This window comes from Sinocyclocheilus grahami, unplaced genomic scaffold, assembly GCF_001515645.1.
Source record: "Sinocyclocheilus grahami isolate Dianchi unplaced genomic scaffold, SAMN03320097.WGS_v1.1 scaffold508.1, whole genome shotgun sequence".
Classification (NCBI taxonomy): domain Eukaryota; kingdom Metazoa; phylum Chordata; class Actinopteri; order Cypriniformes; family Cyprinidae; genus Sinocyclocheilus; species Sinocyclocheilus grahami.
In genome coordinates, this window is record NW_015505687.1 from 158218 (window position 1) to 179424 (window position 21207).

General features: G+C 37.3%; 1 protein-coding gene across 1 annotated transcript in view; it reads right to left on the bottom strand.

Annotated features, from left to right (window-relative positions):
• heatr3 (HEAT repeat containing 3) overlaps positions 1–10323 on the bottom strand; it is an 18754-nt gene extending 8431 nt beyond the window's left edge. Inside the window, exons 1-9 of the mRNA XM_016237173.1 lie at positions 10018–10323; positions 8299–8471; positions 7902–7989; positions 7153–7256; positions 6630–6739; positions 5948–6088; positions 2626–2936; positions 1742–1832; positions 1414–1568 (exon numbers count right to left, since the gene is read on the bottom strand). Of these exons, the coding sequence (XP_016092659.1) occupies positions 1414–1568; positions 1742–1832; positions 2626–2936; positions 5948–6088; positions 6630–6739; positions 7153–7256; positions 7902–7989; positions 8299–8471; positions 10018–10149 (1305 nt within the window). The 5' untranslated portion in view covers positions 10150–10323. The remainder of the gene's footprint in view (positions 1–1413; positions 1569–1741; positions 1833–2625; positions 2937–5947; positions 6089–6629; positions 6740–7152; positions 7257–7901; positions 7990–8298; positions 8472–10017) is intronic.
• Positions 10324–21207: the final 10884 nt, after the last annotated feature.

Here is a 21207-nt window from a genome sequence, read left to right on the forward strand (position 1 = left end):
AACTACGGAGCTCCGAATATAATTCGAATTAACAATTAGTTTCTATGACGTCAGCAGGTTTTATTATTTTTTTTATTAATTTTAAGCAATAATGATTTTAATAAGTAATTACGAAATATAATAATTCGTTCCACGATTTAGGCCTACTATAGGGAATGAACGAATTAACGAACGAATGAATTCGTGGCAGCTAAGCCTAAACAAGAGAACGAATACTTAATTCGTGGCCATAATTTAGACTAAACTAAAAAATGAATTCTTAATTCGTGGCCATAATGTAGTCCTAGCATAAAAGAGAACTAGCCTATTCTAAATTCATGGCTGTGATTTTGTCTGCATGTCATGATCGGGGCTCCGTACAACCGAATATAACCTTAGCCTACCTGTTTATTCATTTATTATGGTATGTAACTAGCTCACCTTTTGCTGCACCATGTTTGCGTAGCACATCTTCGTGCTTTCTGTAATCAATATGAATCTATACTAACTTTAACAGTCTCCCCGCACTCCCTCTCAGTTTCTTCTTCCTGCTCATTCTTAACTTTGATTTTTACTTTACATTTATGTATAAGGCTTGCAACTTCGTTGAAACAATATCTGAACTCCATAACTGCTCTACTATTCTCGATCTCTACAGATTCTCGATCTCGAACAAGCAAATCACCAAAAGCATTCTGGGTTGAGCGAGTGGCGCTGAGCGTATTGAGCGAGCGGAGCGGAATCTTCAGAAAGGCGCTCTGCTCTCTTAAGGAAATATTACCACTCCGCTCCCCGCTCCATTTTGTATGACAGGTTTCTTTTCTTGTCTTGCACTCTAAGTATTAAAACTGGCTGTTTTTCCTACTTATTCAACAGACACCACTATTATTTATTGCCATTTCATAATAATCCACTTATGTTAAAGCCTTCATTATATCGTGCTTCCCTTTGGTAAAATCATGTTTTCAACAAAAGTAAAATAATAACTGTATTGTATTTTAATATTTTTCAATAATGTAACAAGTAACATTTTTACTGTCACATTTGTTAAATTTGTTGTGTCCTTGTTAAATGAAAGTATGATTTTCTTCAGAAAAAAATGCTTGACCCCAGATTTCTGAACGGTAATCTACTAATTCAAGATTATTTTACCAACAAGCACATTTTTGTCATGGACTACTTCAATGCCCTCTCTCTGTGTCTGCAAACACAAGACAAATCATTCACAAGGCCTAACCAGTGTCCTCATTTAACTGCCAAAATATGTCCATCACACTCCCATTTTAGATGGTTTTACAAATATCCCAAAGTGGCCTGGAGTACAGTATGTGAGAACTGCGATCTCCCCACTGAACCAGAAGGGTCAGTAACATCAGAATAAAATAAAAACTGAGGCATTGTAAGCATTGCTGACTATGTAATAATGTGTGTTACCTGTTGAGGTATGCTGTGGTTGAGCAGGATTGTGTGAAGTTCAGCAGACAGACAGAGAGGAGAGAACAAGCTGGAATTAGTGTCTGACATCCCATCAGCACACACCTCGCTCTCATCGCTACTGGACATCTCCTCCCACTCATCATCTGAGGGCTCTACAGACAAACACACACACACAGACAGTCAAATATGCCATCATATTATCGGTCTTGTCTTCTCTGACGCAAACATAGAAATCATTCCTCTAATTTCGCACATTTGCAGGAAAATCCTGAGGATTGCCTATAATATTCTTGTCTTCCCTGCTCACATATAAACATACACTCACCATCGGAGCAGCACATGTTGACAATGATTTCCAGCGATGTCTGCTGTGCTGACAGCAGTGCTTTGGCCTCTCGCAACTCCAGTCTGTCTCTCTTAAAACACAGACACATACAACAAAACCACAGAAGTGGGTTATTTGTACACATATAGAGATGGCTATTAAACTGATTTAAGATAGTTTGACTGAATACTGATAACCGATTTGATAAAACTGAAATAGAGAATGAAATCATTAAGAGCATTCACAGTAACATGGAAATTTTAAACATAGTTTGCTTTGGTTCTTGATGTAAACTGGGCCACAAATATGAGGCTCTGGATCAAATCTCTCCCTGACCTTTCAAAGAGGACCACGTTCAGGACACCCTATGGGTAGGTTAGACAGGAGCTCAGAGTGGTTACAGCAGCCCTGCACACTGGTGTGTAAGTGGGTAAAGTCACTCTGTGTTCAGAGAGAGTGAGAACCATCTGGCTCTGAGGGACAGATGTGCCATCATTTGTGTTGACATGGTGTGAAGGGGAAAGAGAGAGTGCAGGAGGTATGCTATAGCCTTCATGTCAAGGAACATAGAGGAGATCGTCTTTAAGAATGCATTTATGATCTCCATAGGCACGCTAACCTATCATAATAATATAAGTGGCTAATTTTTTGTAGTTAATGTTTTTAGATAATTCACCCAAAAATAAACTGTCAATGTTTAATCAACCCTCATGTTGCTCCAAACCAGACTTTCTTCTGGAACGACATGAGAGTGAGTAAATCACAGAATTTTCATTTTTGGGTGAACTATGCTTTTAACATAAATATGGACACATTTTAAATGTTCTGAAATGTGCAAACTTTATCCTATTTTTTTCCACTTAAAACAATAGCTTTTAACATACAGGCAACAGATCTGAGATGTCATTTTTGGTTTTTGACATCCGTTCATTAGGCTTTCTTCCATTCATCTTCTCATCTCTCACGTCCTCCTCCATTTCTTCGGCCTCATGACCTGCGGGCCGTGCATCTGTATGATCTGACTCTGTGGCAGATGTGGTCTCTTTGGACAGACGGGCAGATTCAGCACGCCACAGCTCTGGGATGAGTTCTCCTGCGTCCAGACTGAGGCTGTGTGAGAGAGTGGTGGCCAGCGCAGTCAGTGTCTGAGACTGCTGCGCTGAAGACAGACCGCTCTTCAGATTCCATAAGGAGCCTGAAATAGACAAACAACTAATAACCACACAAAACATTCTTTAGCGTTATTTCAACTATTCATTAAACCTCTACCACCCATTCACAAAGCAACATTACTGTATTAATTAATTATAAATTCACACGCTAATTATTAGCACTATATCAATTCATTATCAATACATTACAACAAGGTTCAATTAGCTAGCTATATATATATATATATATATATATATATATATATATATATATATATATATATATATATATATATATATATATATATATATATATATATATGCACCCCATATTGACAGAAAAACACAGAATTGTTGACATTTTTGCAGATTTATTAAAAAAGAAAAACTGAAATATCACATGGTCCTAAGTATTCAGACCCTTTGCTGTGACACTCGTATATTTAACTCGGGTGCTGTCCATTTCTTCTGATCATCCTTGAGATGGTTCTACACCTTCATTTGAGTCTAGCTGTGTTTGATTATACTGATTGGACTTGATTAGGAAAGCCACACACCTGTCTATATAAGACCTTACTGCTCACAGTGCATGTCAGAGCAAATGAGAATTATGAGGTCAAAGGAACTGCCTGAAGAGCTCAGAGACAGAATTGTGGCAAGGCACAGATCTGGCCAAGGTTACAAAAAATTTCTGCTGCACTTAAGGTTCCCAAGAGCACAGTGGCCTCCATTCCTTAAATGGAAGACGTTTGGGATGACCAGAACCCTTCCTAGAGCTGGCCGTCTGGCCAAACTGAGCTATCGGGGGAGAAGAGCCTTGGTGAGAGAGGTAAAGAAGAACCCAAAGATCACTGTGGCTGAGCTCCAGAGATGCAGTCGGGAGATGGGAGGAAGTTGTAGAAAGTCAATCATCACTGCAGCCCTCCACCAGTCGGGGCTTTATGGCAGAGTGGCCCGACGGAAGCCTCTCCTCAGTGCAAGACACATGAAAGCCTGCATGGAGTTTGCTAAAAAACACCTGAAGGACTCCAAGATGGTGAGACCAAGATATAACTTTTTGGCCTTAATTCTAAGCGGTATGTGTGGAGAAAACCAGGCACTGCTCATCACCTGTCCCAACAGTGAAGCATGGTGGTGGCAGCATCATGCTGTGGGGGTGTTTTTCAGCTGCAGGGACAGGACGACTGGTTGGAATTGAGGGAAAGATGAATGCGGCCAAGTACAGGGATATCCTGGACGAAAACTTTCTCCAGAGTGCTCAGGACCTCAGACTGGGCCGAAGGTTTACCTTCCAACAAGACAATGACCCTAAGCACACAGCTAAAATAATGAAGGAGTGGCTTCACAACAACTCTTTGACTGTTCTTGAATGGCCCAGCCAGAGCTCTGACTTAAACCCAATTGAGCATCTCTGGAGAGACCTAAAAATTGCTGTCCACCAACGTTTACCATCCAACCTGCCAGAACTGGAGAGGCTCTGCAAGGAGGAATGGCAGAGGATCCCCAAGTCCAGGTGTGAAAAACTTGTTGCATCTTTCCCAAAAAGACTCATGGCTGTATTAGATCAAAAGGGTGCTTCTACTAAATACTGAGCAAAGGGTCTGAATACTTAGGACCATGTGATATTTCAGTTTTTCTTTTTTAATAAATCTGCAAAAATGTCAACAATTCTGTGTTTTTTCTGTCAATATGGGGTGCTGTGTGTACATTCATGAGGAAAAAAAATTAACTTAAATGATTTTAGCAAATGGCTGCAATATAACAAAGAGTGAAACATTTAAGGGGGTCTGAATACTTTCCGTACCCACTGTACATATATATATAGCTAGCTAATTGAACATACACGCACACACATACAGGGCCTAAAACTAACTTTTTGCCACACCTGCCAATGGCAAAAAAATTCATTTTCACTGGTCATGAAACTCTTTTTGCAAAAACAGGCAGTTATTACTACTACAATAACTAAACATATTTATAATGTTTTTAATTTGTCCTGCTGGTGCATTTTCCCTCAATTTTCCCTATTAATTATAGCCATTCAACATTACAGTATAATTGAAAGCCATTATTTTTAACAATTAATAGGCTCTGAAATATATAACTTTTAATTTAAGTGATTTTAAAACAATCTTCACAAAGTATATTATATATGTATAAACTATACATATTAATCTTTATTCAAGCTATAAAAGTTAATCAGCGACTAGAACAGTCCAAGGATTTCTCTTTTTCTTTTGTTCTTTGATATACATCAATGACAGTCTTCAGCAGGTTTCACTTTAAAACCTGATGCATATGACGCGGATCTGACACATCCGATTTTCTCCCAACTCTTTACATTTTTAACAATTAATAGGCTCTGAAATATACAACTTTTAATTTAAGTGATTTTAAAACAATCTTCACAAAGTATATTATGTATGCATAAACTATACATAATCTTTATTCAAGCTATAAAAGTTAATCAGCGACTAGAACAGTCCAAGGATTTCTCTTTTTCTTTTGTTCTTTGATATACATCAATGACAGTCTTCAGCAGGTTTCACTTTAAAACCTGATGCATATGACGCGGATCTGACACATCCGATTTTCTCCCAACTCTTTACGGTCATTTATAACTAATTTAAGACTCCGTTTACAAGGTAACTCGCCAAAACCGCATATTTTGACACAATTGTGTGTGTTTTCGTGCGTTGAAGCGCTACTGGTGAGCTGTCTGAAGCGGCTCAGCGTATGCGTACAGCCGAACATGCAGCCTTTCAAACTATACTTCATTGCACCGTTTAGGCGGCGTAACCCCAGGTATGTGTTGCCCCATTCTCGGGTTATGAAGAATAAAGAAGGGAAAAGTTAAAAGTCGCCAACTGGCGACTGACACTGTTACATGGACTCGCCGATGCTGATTTTTACTCACATTTGGTGCTTGGCGAGTGTTAATTTTAGGCCCTGTGTGTGTGTGTGTATATATATATATATATATATAGTAGCATGTTGCATAGTGTGGATGTAGTAAATGTATTTATTACACATCCAGTGTCATGTGTTCTTTTACCTGCAGCCAGCGTTCGCAGGAGAGTGTATTCCATACTCGTGTGTGTGGTGGACAGAATGTTTTCCAAGACCCCAAACACTGCTGCGTTCACACTGCGCACAAGCTCTTCGTTCTCTTCTGTTACTGTGTGCATGCAGTGGCCTACACAAAAAAATAAAAAATAAAAAATAACAAACAAACACACACACACAACAGCAATTTGAATTTGAGATATATATACTACTGTTTAAAAGCACGGGGATAGTAAGATTTTTGAAATGTATTTGAAAAGTCTCTTATACTCACCAAAGCTGCATTTATTGGATTAAAAATACAAAATACAAAAAAGGTATAAAAAAAAAAAAGGTAATGATGCAAAATATCATAAAAAATCGAAAATAAGTGTTTCTATTTGAAAGACTGTAAAATGTAGTTTACTTCAGTGAGGGTAAAGTTGAATTTTCAGCATTACTCCAGTCTTCAGTGTCATATGATCCTTCAGAAATCATTCTAATATGATTTTTTGTGGAAACCATGAAATATTTTTTTAAGGATTCTTTGATTAATAGAAAGTTCAAAAGAACAATATTTCTTTGAAACATGTATATGTATATACTGTGTGTGTATATATATAAAAAACACTTACTGATCCCCAACTTTTGAATGTTAGTGTATATATATGTGTGTCTATAACTGGAGTCACCTGCTGAAATTGCCAGCTCCATATTCTGAGGGTGTCTCTGTAAACAATGTAGAAGAACATCTAGAAGTCCAGCCTTGTTAAACACTGACACAGCTGTGCTACTGCTCTCACTACACATCCACAAAAGAAAGAAACACATAGATTATACAAGACTGCAACCATGTCATCTTATTGAACCCAACACAACACAACTCTTCATGCCTTGTTTTTATTGTAAGTATATGCCAGGTAGTTTTTAAAAATGCCATCACTAAATGTTTTACTTAATGACTTTGCTTTTAATGTGATAACTGATTAAACAACCAATCTCATATTTGGCCTAATCTTCAGCGTGCAAACTAGTGACTAGTACATAAAGCATGATGATGTGCTGTCAAGTGGTCAGAGGAAACACGTATGACACTCAAAGGCATTTGTAACATTTGTTAATACACTTGTTAAATGTAAACGTCAATCTGTCTTGACTGCTCACTGGTGATTTGGTCTCTCAAGGACGATGAAGTCAGTTTGAGCTCAATCTTACCAGAGGTTCCAAAGTAAATTTACAGCCTCATTGGCGACGTCTTCCACCGTGCGTTTCTGTCCTTTCATAGTAGGAGACGAGCTCATGTCAAAGCCAGTACAGCACTGCTCTCCACAAACACACATAAGAGAGACTTGTCAAAAACAGCTTCTTTTTTTTCCTCTTCTCACGAGGGGTGGGCGATATGGCAAAATTATCATATCATATGACTTTTTTTTCTTTAGGCAGGATCAAGATCCACAATCTTTTTCATGTTAGTTTTTAAAACTATTGTGCAAGTGAATAAGAAGTATAGCCATGCTAATTTCATTATTGAAAAAGTATAGCCCTGCAAAGTAACGAAGGATAAAAGAAAAAAGAATGACATATAATATTCTCTACATGGTTAATGAATTAAGTGGACTGACTAAAATATCCTTCACCAATGCAATAAAAAAAATCATGTTTTAAGGGGTGGTCACACTTTACTTTTCATTCCATTGACTTCCATTCATACGCATACAAATGCTGGAAAAACATTTTTATACTAATTGAGATCAATAAAAGATTGATACATCACAGCATGAGCTCTCAAATAAAAAACAAACTTTAAAGCTACAGGTTTGCTGCGTTACAGGAAAGTGGATTGTATATTTGTACATTCTGGATTGATTATTATTAGTCATATGTTGAATTTATGTTTTTATGTTTCAAGATAAAGACTGCCATGCCAATAAAGCATTTTAAATTGAATTGATCCAGCATTATACCTCCCTCAGGAGAGCAGACAGAGGCGTCAGCGCATCCTGTCTCACCATGTCCTCACATACTTCAGGGCCTCCGCAGGCACTAAGATTCCTGTAGCACACACACAGAGGAAAATTAAGGGTAACTTTTACAAAATAAACCCCGAAGCTGAGGAGTCTTGTATCAGAGAATAGTGTAATAATGATAGCAAGCATGTAATACACCAAGTTGCTCATTAGACAAACTGCTGCAGAGGGAAATTATAACATTCAAATTGTATAATTTATACATTCTAATTTCTATGCAATTAATGCAGTCTGTGTGACGAGTTTCTGTGTCTTTCATTTTCTTGGTGGCTGGATGTGTACTACAGCCCAGGTTTAGTATGTCAGTGTCACCTTAGAGTGTGTGTGTGTGTACCTGAGTGCTCCAGCAGCAGTCTCTCTGACCGCCAGGCTGCGATCCAGCAGTAAAGGTCCGATTTTCCTGACCGCATCTCTCTGGAGGAATCCTGGGATCGTCTGACTCTGCTGGACAACACGAGAGATACTGGCACACGCGTACTCGCGCACATCAGCTGATGGACTCTGCAGCTAAACACACACATACACAGAAGGAGAGTCACCTGCAAATAGACATACAGGGGGGAAAGCGGGGTGATTTGACCCCGTGGGGAAGTTGAGCCACCCCTTATTTCTAGACAACCTTAAACAAAATTGGTGATATGACCACACATATTTGAAGAGTTAACCATTTTACTCACTCTATGATGGAGAGGGGCCCATGTAACTACATTTGTAACTACATTTAGGTTCAAAAAAACTGTTCAAAGTGATTTTTGTATGTTCAAGGACTCATGATGCTTCTTGTGTCTGACTCTGAACAATTACAGACAAATCTCAAAAAACATCACACGTGTATGTGTGCTTTAAGACGTTATGAGTCTACAATGTTAGCTCTAAACTGCTGGATGACAGAAGTTTGTTAAAATGGTCGAAGTGGGGTAATTTGAGCAGACAGTCCTGGGGTAAGTTGAGCCAGTGGCTCACCCCTTCTTATGATAATAAGTATAATTTTACATGATATTTCATTAATTTTAAACCAAACGTTTTAGATGTTGTTCTTTGTTTTGAACTAGATTTTTTTCTGAAAGTGTTAAATAGGCCTTGTTTTTTTTAATTGGCCATTGAAGTTGTATGAAACTGTATTTCCCTGCAACATTTATAAGTGGGATGTTGAGTACTATTAGCCCAGTTCTGTAAGGTCAACTGCAGTCAGGTTTTTTTTTATCTTTTTTTTTTTTTTTTTACTCCTTCAATTTGAACTTTATTTTGTTCCGAAATGTTTAAATAATTAAAAACAAAAAGCCTTCAAAATTGTGAACTGTATCTTTAAAATAAAAACTTTCAGGAGTCATCCTTCCATCCATTCTATCATCCAAACCTTTTTGTCCTTATTAGGGTTGTGGGGAGCTGGAACCTAACCCAGCGTCTTGAGCCACAGGCAGAGAAAAACCCTGGATGGCTTGGCCAGTCCATCACAAGGCTCACACATAGATTTTAAGAAGTCATTTTTTGAAATGATTACTTTTGATATAGCATGAGGTGAAGGTTTTACTTCAGCATAATCAATGGCACGGTTTAACTCTATATGGCTAAACTTACCCCTCACTGTGGGCAAGTTGAGCCAAGAGACCACCTTCTTTAAAAAAAAAAATTTGGAAAGCGGTTTATTTTAGATCCAATGTGATTATTCCCAAGGATGCATCACATCCTGAAATGCATGTACATATTTAAGTTGGACCCATTACTGTCATATGCTCCCTTTAAACACACTCATCGAAAAAACTGGATCAGCTCACCACACTCTCCCCTATTTGAACTCCTCTTAGGAATTTAAGAAAGACTGGATGGTTCAAGGTTGAAGATCCGAATCTCGCTTGCTTGACAGCTGCATCAGACTCGCTTCATTTATTCATCATGCCAACATCCCATCAGAGTAAGAGCTGACACAGTCATTACACACGCCATATTGAACTGTTGCGCTAATATAGCCTTTATCTCAGCATTTTCAAATATTCAGATTCATAAACATAATCTACAGCAAGTCTGAAGAGTTGTCACAGCAGTGGAAGCTTACTTTATCGAGCAGCTCCGCAGCCGGAGAGTCTTCGTCTTCTGATTCGTCCCCAGTCTGTTTAACAGGAGTTGCTGGAAGACCATCGGAAGAAAACGATGGCCGTTTGAATTTGTTGTTTTTAGTCTTTCCCATGTTTTTAATGTGTTTGGACTACACTTGAAGTTAAATATCAATTTCAATCTGTTCTACAATTCCGTCAAGCTCACAACACGAGCGACCATGTGGACACTAGCCGCTGCCGTAAATCGTAAGAGACAGTCGTAAGAAAAGTGTCGTCGAAAAGATGGGAGCGCCATCCTGCGGGTCCAACAACGCACTGCATTTGAAAGCGGGTGTGATAGAAATCGTATTAATCCGCATGGGATATTATTGGATGTCAAATGGTCAGCATCCGGTCATCTGTTTTCTCTATCTGACGTTCCACCACAGAATAATCCTTAAATCAAAACCAAGCGTATTGGATCTTGTTACAGATAAACTCCTTCAGGAAAGCCCATATCTAGTATTAAAACCGTTTAATCCCACCGGTCACAACAGTGACCGTGAAAAAAGTTTTCATTTATAAAGCTCTAAAAAACTTACTGACTGATGTTTTAGTGCACTTCCTGCAAATATGGAAAACAATAAAGGGTCTCAATGAAATATGTGTAGTTGCACATGATTAGGGCAAACTGTCACATGACCAGAGCAGTTTATTTCCTGTTTGCACCTTGAGAAGATTATAACTGCATCAAAGCTCCAAAACAAAGGGCTAGTAAAGTATGTTAACAAAGATATGACAAATATTTTTGGTACACATTATCTTTAAGGGGTCTAGTATTAATATATGAATTCACATATATTCAGTTTTGTTGAGTGTGGTCATAGAATGAGTAAACATGTTGATGGTCACAATAGTGGCCGGTGGGATAACAGTGAACTTAGGTTTACAATATAAACCCAATTGCAGTTGCTAGTGAAAATTACACTAAAGTGTTGCAATGACAAAATATTGCACTAAATAAAAAATTCAAATGTTACAAAAAATGTACAATACTGATGTTGTAATACTGTAGCACTAATATAACAATTTGATGTTATATTTGACAAAAAAGTAACAATTTTGAAATGCATTGATGGTTGAATTTTTGTTTTTTTTTTATCTCAGTGTTCCTATCAATGTTGCGTAAGGTTTTTTTATGCATAATAATAACCCTAGAATGTGATCAAACAGTTTAAAATAGCTGGGCTAAGATATAACAATTTTTATGACTGCAGAAATATGTTAATTCAGTACTCACCTTGTCCCACTCTGCGGTCAAGCCTGCCGCGCTTTGAAAATACACGGTCAAGCCAGCCAACATTTAATGTTTATAAATGTAATATTAATGTTTTTATTCATTGTTTTTTATTTAATGTGTGTGTGTGTGTGTGTGTGTGTGTGTGTGTGTGTGTGTGACTATCACTGTATTTATTTTCAAGGCATTTTACTGTATAGTTTTGGAGAAAACTTAAAGCAAAATCACCCCAAACATCAAACTCCATCGTTGCTGTAACAGGGTGACAGAGACGTGAGGCGAGCGGATCCACTTGCAAGGCTTTATTCAATGACATGGTCAATAGCGTAGCTATTGCTTGGAGAGAGATAAACGCATACAATACTCAGCTTCATTTATAGGTTAGCTCATTCTTTCAATTGATATGTATTCAGAGTGACCCTGACTAACACTATATTCATTTTCAAGTCATTTTACGGTATAGTTTTGGAGAAAACTAAAAGCAAAATCGCCCCAAACAACAAAATGTGTCCTTGCACTTGCAGTGTGTCCCATTTTCCAACACTCATAAAAAGTGTTCCTTTATAGGTTAGCTCATTCTTTTAATTCATATGTATTCAGAGTGACCCAGACTATCACTGTATTAATATTCAAATATTTTTACTGTATAGTTTTGGAGAAAATTAAAGGGAAATTCACCCCAAGTGTCTAAGTGCATAAGCACTTTTACAATATGTCCTATATTCAAACACTCATAAAAATCTTTCCTTTATAGGTTTGCTCATTCTTTCAATTGATTCCTGTTCACAGTGACCCTGACTATTACTGTATTTCAGTGATCATTCAGTGATCCTGTCTATTACTGTGTTAATTTTCATATATTTTTACTGTATAGTTTTGGAGAAAATTAAAGGCAAATTCACCCCAAGCATCTAAATGCATAAGCACTTTTGCATCACGTTTCATTTCAAACCCTCATAAAAATATTTTCTTTAGAGGTTTGCTCGTTCTTTTAATTGATTCCTGTTTACAGTCACCCTGACTATTGCTGTAATAATTTAAAATTGTTTTGACTGTATGGTTTTGAATAAAATTAATGGCAAAATCACTTCAAAAAACGAAGGGCATTCTACCAGTTGCACCATTACCCATTTTAAAACACCCATAACAATCTTTCCTTTGTGGGTTTGCTCGTTCTTTCAATTTTGAAAATTAATTTTAAATTGTAATTTTCAAATAATAATTAATAAGTAATTAAGAGCACAAAAATAAGTCTGGAAAGTTCTATTTCATGACATTTAAAATACGACCTGGCTAAACTAATTTAGCTCTTGCATCCTGTTAAATGCACTAATTTGGAACATATACCTTATCTTTTGAGTTCAAAAACACATAGTAAGTATTATATAACAAATATTATTTGTCAAATATTATTATTTGCTATTATTATTATTAGTCTATTATTATTTCAGTGTGAATTGTAGAAAACAGTCATGTTCATGTTTTGATGGGGAAAAAATGGTTGAGGTTTCCTTTCCTTTCCTTTCTTTTATTTATTTATTTTTTTGTACAGAAAGCTTGTAACTAATTATAGTCCTCATGCCTCTGCAGAACTCCTTGGTGTCATTCTGCCACTGCCTCTGCTGCAGCTTACTCCTATAATAATTTAATGATAATAATAATAATGCATTTTATTAGGCACCTTTCAAGACTCAATGACACCTTAAAATAACAGTAGGCTATAAATTGATTGACTGCAATACAACCTAATGGAATTTAAACAAGAGTTTTATTAAGACTAAAATACAGAAATAAATTGTGATAGGGATTATGTAACCTGTGTTATGACATTTCACAGATACAAATGCAAATATGTAATTTTTTATGCAATTAAACAAAAGCCTAATATGGGAAGATGATTTTAGGTGTATGCATCAGTGTGCAGAAGAGAGTCAATAAATGTTCACAGGTGTTGAAGCCACAGTAGGCACTGTTGTGCAGTCTGATGGGATGTACAACAGCATGCCCAAAGTGCAGTTATTTCTTAAGATGCACAAAGTTGTTTTCAGAAATAAGAAAGGCAAAATAAATAAATGTATAATAAATATAAATTGTATGTATTTCTATAAAATGTATAATATTTATAAAAGTACATAAAATATGATAAAATAAAGTTAAGTAAAAAAAAAATAAAAGTGTGATCATTTTCAAACAACGGCACTGATACTATATAATTTGTTCTTTGTGTTGTCAACTGTCCTTACTTGATCAGTGTCTTGTTGTATCTGGATTTTAATTTAGATAGATCATTTTAAAATTCATCTCAATACAATTGTAATTGATCAGTTACAGGTAAGGAGAAACAAGAAATTGCAGCTAAGCAGACTTATTCAATAGACTGATGATTATGGTAAACAAACACAGCAAAACAAATAATAGCTTTGCAGGCATAATCACCATAAACAAATACAACAACCTCAGGGCTATAAAAGCAAAGACATAAGAAATTTAACTAAAGGTTAGAAATTAGTAACCATGGGCACAAATAAGGACTGCTCAAAGGGGTGATGAACATAATCAGTTCCTAAGGTTAAAATGAAGATTTTAACTTAATTAAACGTGACACTAACAATTCAAATGTAAGAAGAGGTTGAGTGTATGTGTCACGTGTGTGTTCCTGTTTGCCCTTGTTTGGTCCTTCCTGTTCCTGTCCTCTTTGTATGAATTTGTTTCGAGCTGTGTTTGTTTAATTAGTTAATTTGCTCCCATTGGTGTCTGTGTATTTATAGTGAGTCCCATTCAGTGTTTCTTCGTCTGCTGTTAAACGTCGTGTTGCTGTGTCTCCGAAGTGCCCCGTGTGTGCAAATTAAATTCCATGTTTGAAACTATTCTCCTGCATCTCCTTGGCTCCTTCTTGCCTGAGTGTAACGTGACTGTATGACTTGAGGAGAGTATTTCCCAGCAATTTTGTCCAATACTATATATAAAATAAGAGTCAGTTTCATATGGTAATAAGTATGGTACGTTTGCACAATAATTCTTTCAAAAACGGAAACTTTATGTTAGAAAATGGGACATGAGTGCAACAATACACTCTAGAAAAACAGTTTTGGAATGAGTTTGCGTTTCCCAGAAACCGTAAAGGAAAATTAATACAGTAATAGCCAGGGTCACTGCAACAGAAATCAACGAAAGAATGAGCAAACCTATAAAGGAAAGAATTTTATGAGCGTTTGAAAATGGGACGTGATGTAAAAAGTGCAAAGGTGCACATAGATACTTGGGGTGAACTTGTCATTAATTTTCTCCCAAACTATACAGTAAAAATATTTGAATATATCGCATGTCCTGAAAGGTTGAAAACCCCAGCACTAAGTTATTCAATAAATAAATAAATAGACATGCAAAAGGCATGTATAGGCATATACAATGTTTTATTTTTCATTTACCAATCAGTTTTTAGATTTCAGGCAATTTTTTGCCTAACTTTGTACAAAGATGATTCTCAGCTATGTTAAGAAAAATATATAGAATACAATGATTTGATTTACAAAATACAGAATGATTTGATATACTACTGTACTTTATGGAATATGTGCGTACAAATGTCCATAAATTGGTGTTCCCATTCTATACAATGTATCTATACATTGCATCTAATTTGCATAATAATGTGTTCTTGGGGCAAACCATAATGTAAAAAGAAGTGTAATAATGGGAGCAGTGTTGGGCAGTAACGCATTACTTAGTAACGCGTTACTGTAATTTGATTACTTTTTAGTAACGGAGTAGCCTAATTTAACGCGTCATAATTTTCTAAATAGTAATTAGAGTGTAGTTACAAGCCAACCGAGGTCTCTATACGTTACTGCCGCGTTACATTGCTGACAGAATGCAGTGTTTTCTAATCTAGAGATTGTAAAAAGGATGTAGCACACGCACTGTCGAGTCAAGTGCCAGTGGATTAGAGACCTGCTCCCGCGAGAGTGCGGCGCGGGACAAGACTTGATAGGGATCTTGATAGTGCAGAGACTCGTGTGTGTGCGTGGGATGCGGGAGAATAAAATGATTCACAGGACTCCCGCAAAATAGAAATATCTAAACATAAAATATCTAAAACAAATAAATTGTTATTCATCTATTGCACAAAAGCAACATGAACTAATATAAAATATAAACGATTAACAGGTGCAAGCGTATGCAGACTTTCTATTTAGGCTATAACACGTGTTTGCAGCATTGAGCAATCCAGTGCTGAAATGTGTGTGCTCACGAATGCTCTCATTATAACACACGAATTGTAGACATTATGAAAGATTCATTATGCATATATTTATTGTGTTATAACAGAGATTTGGGATATTGTGATGAACTGAGATGTCTTTTAGAGATTATTAATGCAGCGCTCTTTGCTGGCATTCTGCCATGCTAAACCATGCACGCAGCAGCCGCTTGCTTTAGTTAAAAATAACAGTGTTCTGTGAATGTTGATGCTTTAAAGGGGTCATATGATGCGATTTAAATTTTTCCTTTCTCTTTGGAGTGTTACAAGCTCTTGGTGCATAAAGAAGATCTGTAAAGTTGTAAAGACTAAAGTCTCAAATCCAAAGAGATATTCTTTATAAAAGTTAAGAGTCAACCACGCCTACCTAAAACGGCTCGTTCTAACACGCCCCCACATATCTATGTCACGATGTGGGAAGATTTGTATAACGCCGTCCAAATGTTCATGCAAAGAAAGAAGGCGTAACTTTTTATTCTCGCTGTAGTATTGTTGTTGCCGCCGCCGCCATGTCCTGAAGGTGCTGTGTGTTTAGACCGCGGCTCACTCTAGGCCGCCGTGTGTGACGCTGTGTTTCGTTCAAAAGAGGACACGACTAGAAATCAGTGGTTAAGTTGTATTTACAACACTGTTCCAGAACAGTTTAACCCAAATATTCAGATGTGTGCAGCGCATTTTATGGAGGACTGTTTCCTGATCCTGGGAGAGTAGACTACAATGCCGGCTGTTCTGACTCACAGACTGTAAGTATGTTTTTTATATTTAAAGAATTTGCCACTGATGATTCAAACGCGAGTTTCGAGCAGTGTAGAGTAGCACTTGTTGTTTGTCATTTCTCCGATCACAAATGCAGACATGGTTTCATGTTTACGCGGCACGATGCAATGCAACACGTAAAAAGTATAAGTCACAGTATAATCCGTAATTATGTCCCCACTGGATTTATAATGGGTTTTAATGTTTATGTCTCGTTGCTCTGGCCGGACAGGGCATCACAGTATGGTAAGGGGCGTAACATTTCCGTCACACGCTTGAGGTATTCGGCCAATCACAACGCACTGGATAACTGGCCATTCAGAGCACACCTCGCTTTTCAGACTGATGAGTTTTGTAAAAATCGACGCGTTTCAGAAAGGCGGGGCATAGAGGAGAAACAATAATGTACAGTATGTGGAAAGTAATGTTTTTTTAACTTTAAACCACATAAACGCATTTCATTACACCAAATACACAAAATAATGTTCTTTTTAGCAGAATCATATGACCCCTTTAATAATAAATATTTATCGGGAGCGTGTATACGCTGGGATTTCATAAATTTCATGGAGAAAAAAGTAACGTAATGAATTACTAATTACTTTTGAAATAAAGTAATCAGAACAGTAACGTGATTAATTTTAAAAGGAGTAATCAGTAATTTGATTACATTTTCAGAGTAACTTGCCCAACACTGAATGGGAGTAATAACTTGGCAACATTTTGATAAGAATATTTGATAGGAATTTTGATCTATAATTTCTTTCCCTATTGACTTCTTGTGTCTCCCAAAAATGCCTGATTAACAGGATGTTTGTCCTTGTGTCCTCTACAGAAGACGTATGAAAATTATGCCCTGTTTTGTAACAAAAAGTCATATTCCGATTTGAAACCCCATAACATGTTTCTGAGATGTTTATTTACGACAATTTGAAAATAAGCCAGATTTAAATGATAATTACAAAACATTATCACATTTCCCTAAGAGGGCCAAGATTTGATCATTCTGTCAATATCAGTCATATTTAAAGGCCAAGGAGAGGGAGTGTATATGATCAAACTTCCAAACATTTGATAACTCTAAAACAAGGGCTTTCAACCTTTTAGGACATGTGCCCCCCCCCCAAGTTGATCTAATTTCACTCGCGCCCCCCCAACATCCAACAACCGCCCGCCTAATTGCTACTCAAAACTAGCCCAAGACTAATGCCGCTTTTCCATTGCTTTTTGATACGACTCAGCTCGGTACGGCTCAGTACGGCACGGCACGGTTCGGTTCGGCTCGGTTTGCGTTTCCACTGCAGTTTAGTATCGCTTTAGAGTGGGCGGCATTATTCACATGTCGTTATAGTTGCGCCGCCTCTACTGCCACGACTCCTAAAAAACGTTTTCATTCCGAGTCGCCCCATCAAGCTCTCGCTGGATCCGCTCCTCTGCTATCACATTTACATTTACATTTAGTCATTCTGGTAAAAGCGCCAAGTGTTTAAGTAGCCCAATTCTGCGGGAAAACCGCGGACTTGGCAACCCTGAGCGTGACTGATACTCGAGCCAACTCTGCTCTAACTGTCGACTAGCAGTGGGAGTCAGATTGCCCCCTAGTGGATCGCTAAAGATTTGTTAACTCGTATTCATAAATTCTCTAGAGAACGTCTCTGAATTAACTGATGCTCGCGCCCCCCTTGACAGGTGCTGGCGCCCCCACAGGTTGAAAACCCCTGCTCTAAAAAGCCCTGAATGTGCTCTGTACAGGGACATCCAGAATTAAGAAAGAAACATTTCGTACTATGAGTTGATACTTTTCGTACTTATACGCTGATATTATTTTAATGGAAATCATTACACTTTCTCAGGATTCTTTGATGAATAGAAAGTTCAAAAGAACGGCATTTATTTGAAATGTCTTTACTTTTCATTTAGCATCCCTGCTAAATGAAAGTATTAATTTCCTTAGAAAAAAATTTTAATGACCCAAGACTTTTTAACGGTAGTGTAAGCAATCAAGTAGTTTAGCTTAGATTAAAAAAAATAGCAACTGAATCTACCACAGACATTTTAAAAGCCTTTAGAAGTTCTCAGTTTTAACAATTTAATTTTAATTTCACTTTCTTCCTTTCTTTCTTTCATTCTTTCTTTCTCAATAGAGTAAGTTTTGGCTGTAGAGCTTGTTTGACCTGTCCTAACCCTGTGCAGTGAGTTGAATGAGAGCTACCCTGTGTCTTCCTTTCCAAATCCCCTACTGCAAGTCAGCGCGTGGCAACCATCCCCAACAAATGTCCTGAGAGGACCCATAATTAATCCCAATTCAGCATGTTTCAAAATCACATACAGCCAGCAGATCAGAGAGGATTTCAACATTATGGGTCTGAAAAATTCTCTAGAGAACGTCTCTGAATTAACTGATGCTCGCGCCCCCCTTGACAGGTGCTGGCGCCCCCACAGGTTGAAAACCCCTGCTCTAAAAAGCCCTGAATGTGCTCTGTACAGGGACATCCAGAATTAAGAAAGAAACATTTCGTACTATGAGTTGATACTTTTCGTACTTATACGCTGATATTATTTTAATGGAAATCATTACACTTTCTCAGGATTCTTTGATGAATAGAAAGTTCAAAAGAACGGCATTTATTTGAAATGTCTTTACTTTTCATTTAGCATCCCTGCTAAATGAAAGTATTAATTTCCTTAGAAAAAAATTTTAATGACCCAAGACTTTTTAACGGTAGTGTAAGCAATCAAGTAGTTTAGCTTAGATTAAAAAAAAATAGCAACTGAATCTACCACAGACATTTTAAAAGCCTTTAGAAGTTCTCAGTTTTAACAATTTAATTTTAATTTCACTTTCTTCCTTTCTTTCTTTCATTCTTTCTTTCTCAATAGAGTAAGTTTTGGCTGTAGAGCTTGTTTGACCTGTCCTAACCCTGTGCAGTGAGTTGAATGAGAGCTACCCTGTGTCTTCCTTTCCAAATCCCCTACTGCAAGTCAGCGCGTGGCAACCATCCCCAACAAATGTCCTGAGAGGACCCATAATTAATCCCAATTCAGCATGTTTCAAAATCACATACAGCCAGCAGATCAGAGAGGATTTCAACATTATGGGTCTGAAACAATTTGAGTAAAAAAAAAAAAAAAAGTCCACACACATTTCTCTCTATCTTTCTGTCTACAATGCATCGAATAACCTGAATAAATCGAGTGTGTAAAGGTTAATTCCTGTTCCAACAGGTTTCCTCTAGCACAGCGTCTGCTGTCCTTGCATTATTTCACTGATAATGGCTCCCTATCTACAAAGGACTGAGGAACCCATAAACTCATAAACTCTGTATCTAACATACATACACATCCTAAAGCAGGGATGTCAAACTCAATTCCTGGAGGGCCGGAGCCCTGCAGGGTTTGGATTCAACCCTAATCAAACACACCTGATCCAACTGATCAAGTCCTTCAGGTTTATTTGAAAACTACATGGTATGTGTGTTGGAGCAGGGTTGGAACAAAACTCTGCAGGGCTCCGACCCTCCAGGAACTGAGTTTGACACCCCTGTCCTAAAGTTTATATGTTCTAAAATGTATTTTTTTTTATTCAAGCAAGTCAAAGATTACACATACACACACTGTGGGGCTGAAGAACCTCGAGATCCCCTCAAAGAACGTAAAGATGAATGCCAACTCACCACTAGATGGAAGTGTTGTTCTATGTTTCTACAACTGCCCAGTCCCAAATCTCTCCACAGCAATTTCACGCTTTTCAGATCAAGTTTGTGTGGATAAACAGTGCAGCATAATGACGAAACACATCTGCTGGGTGAAATATCCATCAGCGCCTGAGCCAAAGTGAGAGGCTGTTCTGTCGGATAGGCATTGGCCATTTTGAGGTGAATGATCTATGTGCACAGTTTTTCTTTAGAGGAAAACTAAAAGAACACACATTCCTCCAGCAAGCACACTTAGTTGTATGGCTTACCATTGTTCACCCAGTCTTAAAACACAAGCCATTTCAACACAAAGTTAATGTAGATTTACATGTTGCAGAAGATTCTTGGACTTTTTACATTTATTTTAATTTTAGAATATAAATTCCAGAAGACATTTTAATCTCTTACAGAGATTTGTTTGTTGTGTGTTAGAAGGTATCTACAAATCCTCACCATGTGAGAACAGTAAGCACAAGACAGCAGAAGATTATTTCTGCTTTTTCTAACGGATGTTCACAATCTCTCAGAGCAAAATGAAGAGAGGAACCCTACAAAAACTCTTGACTTCATGTGATTTCTTGTTTACCAGTCTGCTCAAGGAGTCCATTTCAACTGATTTCACTACTAAATGTTCAAATGTTCAATTCAGTATATAGTAGTTCAGTTCAATATAAAATCATTATTTTCTGTATTCAAGAGCATCTAAACCAAAACAACAACAACATATTTTATGCCCATGTTTCACTTGTTATTATTATTTATTCATGTTTCATTAAAATATATATCTATCCTCAATGCCTCTGTTCTGAGTTTTGAATTGAGAGTAAAATTGCCGTGAATTCTCATAGAGGACATGGCTGTGTGTTTATACCTCATGATAAGCTCATCAGTTCACTGACTTACGAGACAGTAACCTCTTATACTAAAGCCACATCTTCACCCACATAAGCACTATAACAGAGTCAGAACACAGAGTTAAAATACTACAATAGAGCATTTCCATCCAAGATAGAGAATGAGAAAGGCAGAAGGATGAATAAACTGACTGGTGTTATGAAAAATGGGGAAAGGCAGCTCTTTAGGTCAAAATAAGTGGGTGATGTTTGTCCCTGATTTCAGGAAAACCACATCATGAAATTTAACTACAGTATACAGACATAATCTGTCCCCCCCCCCCCCCCCCCCCCCCCCCCCCCCCCCG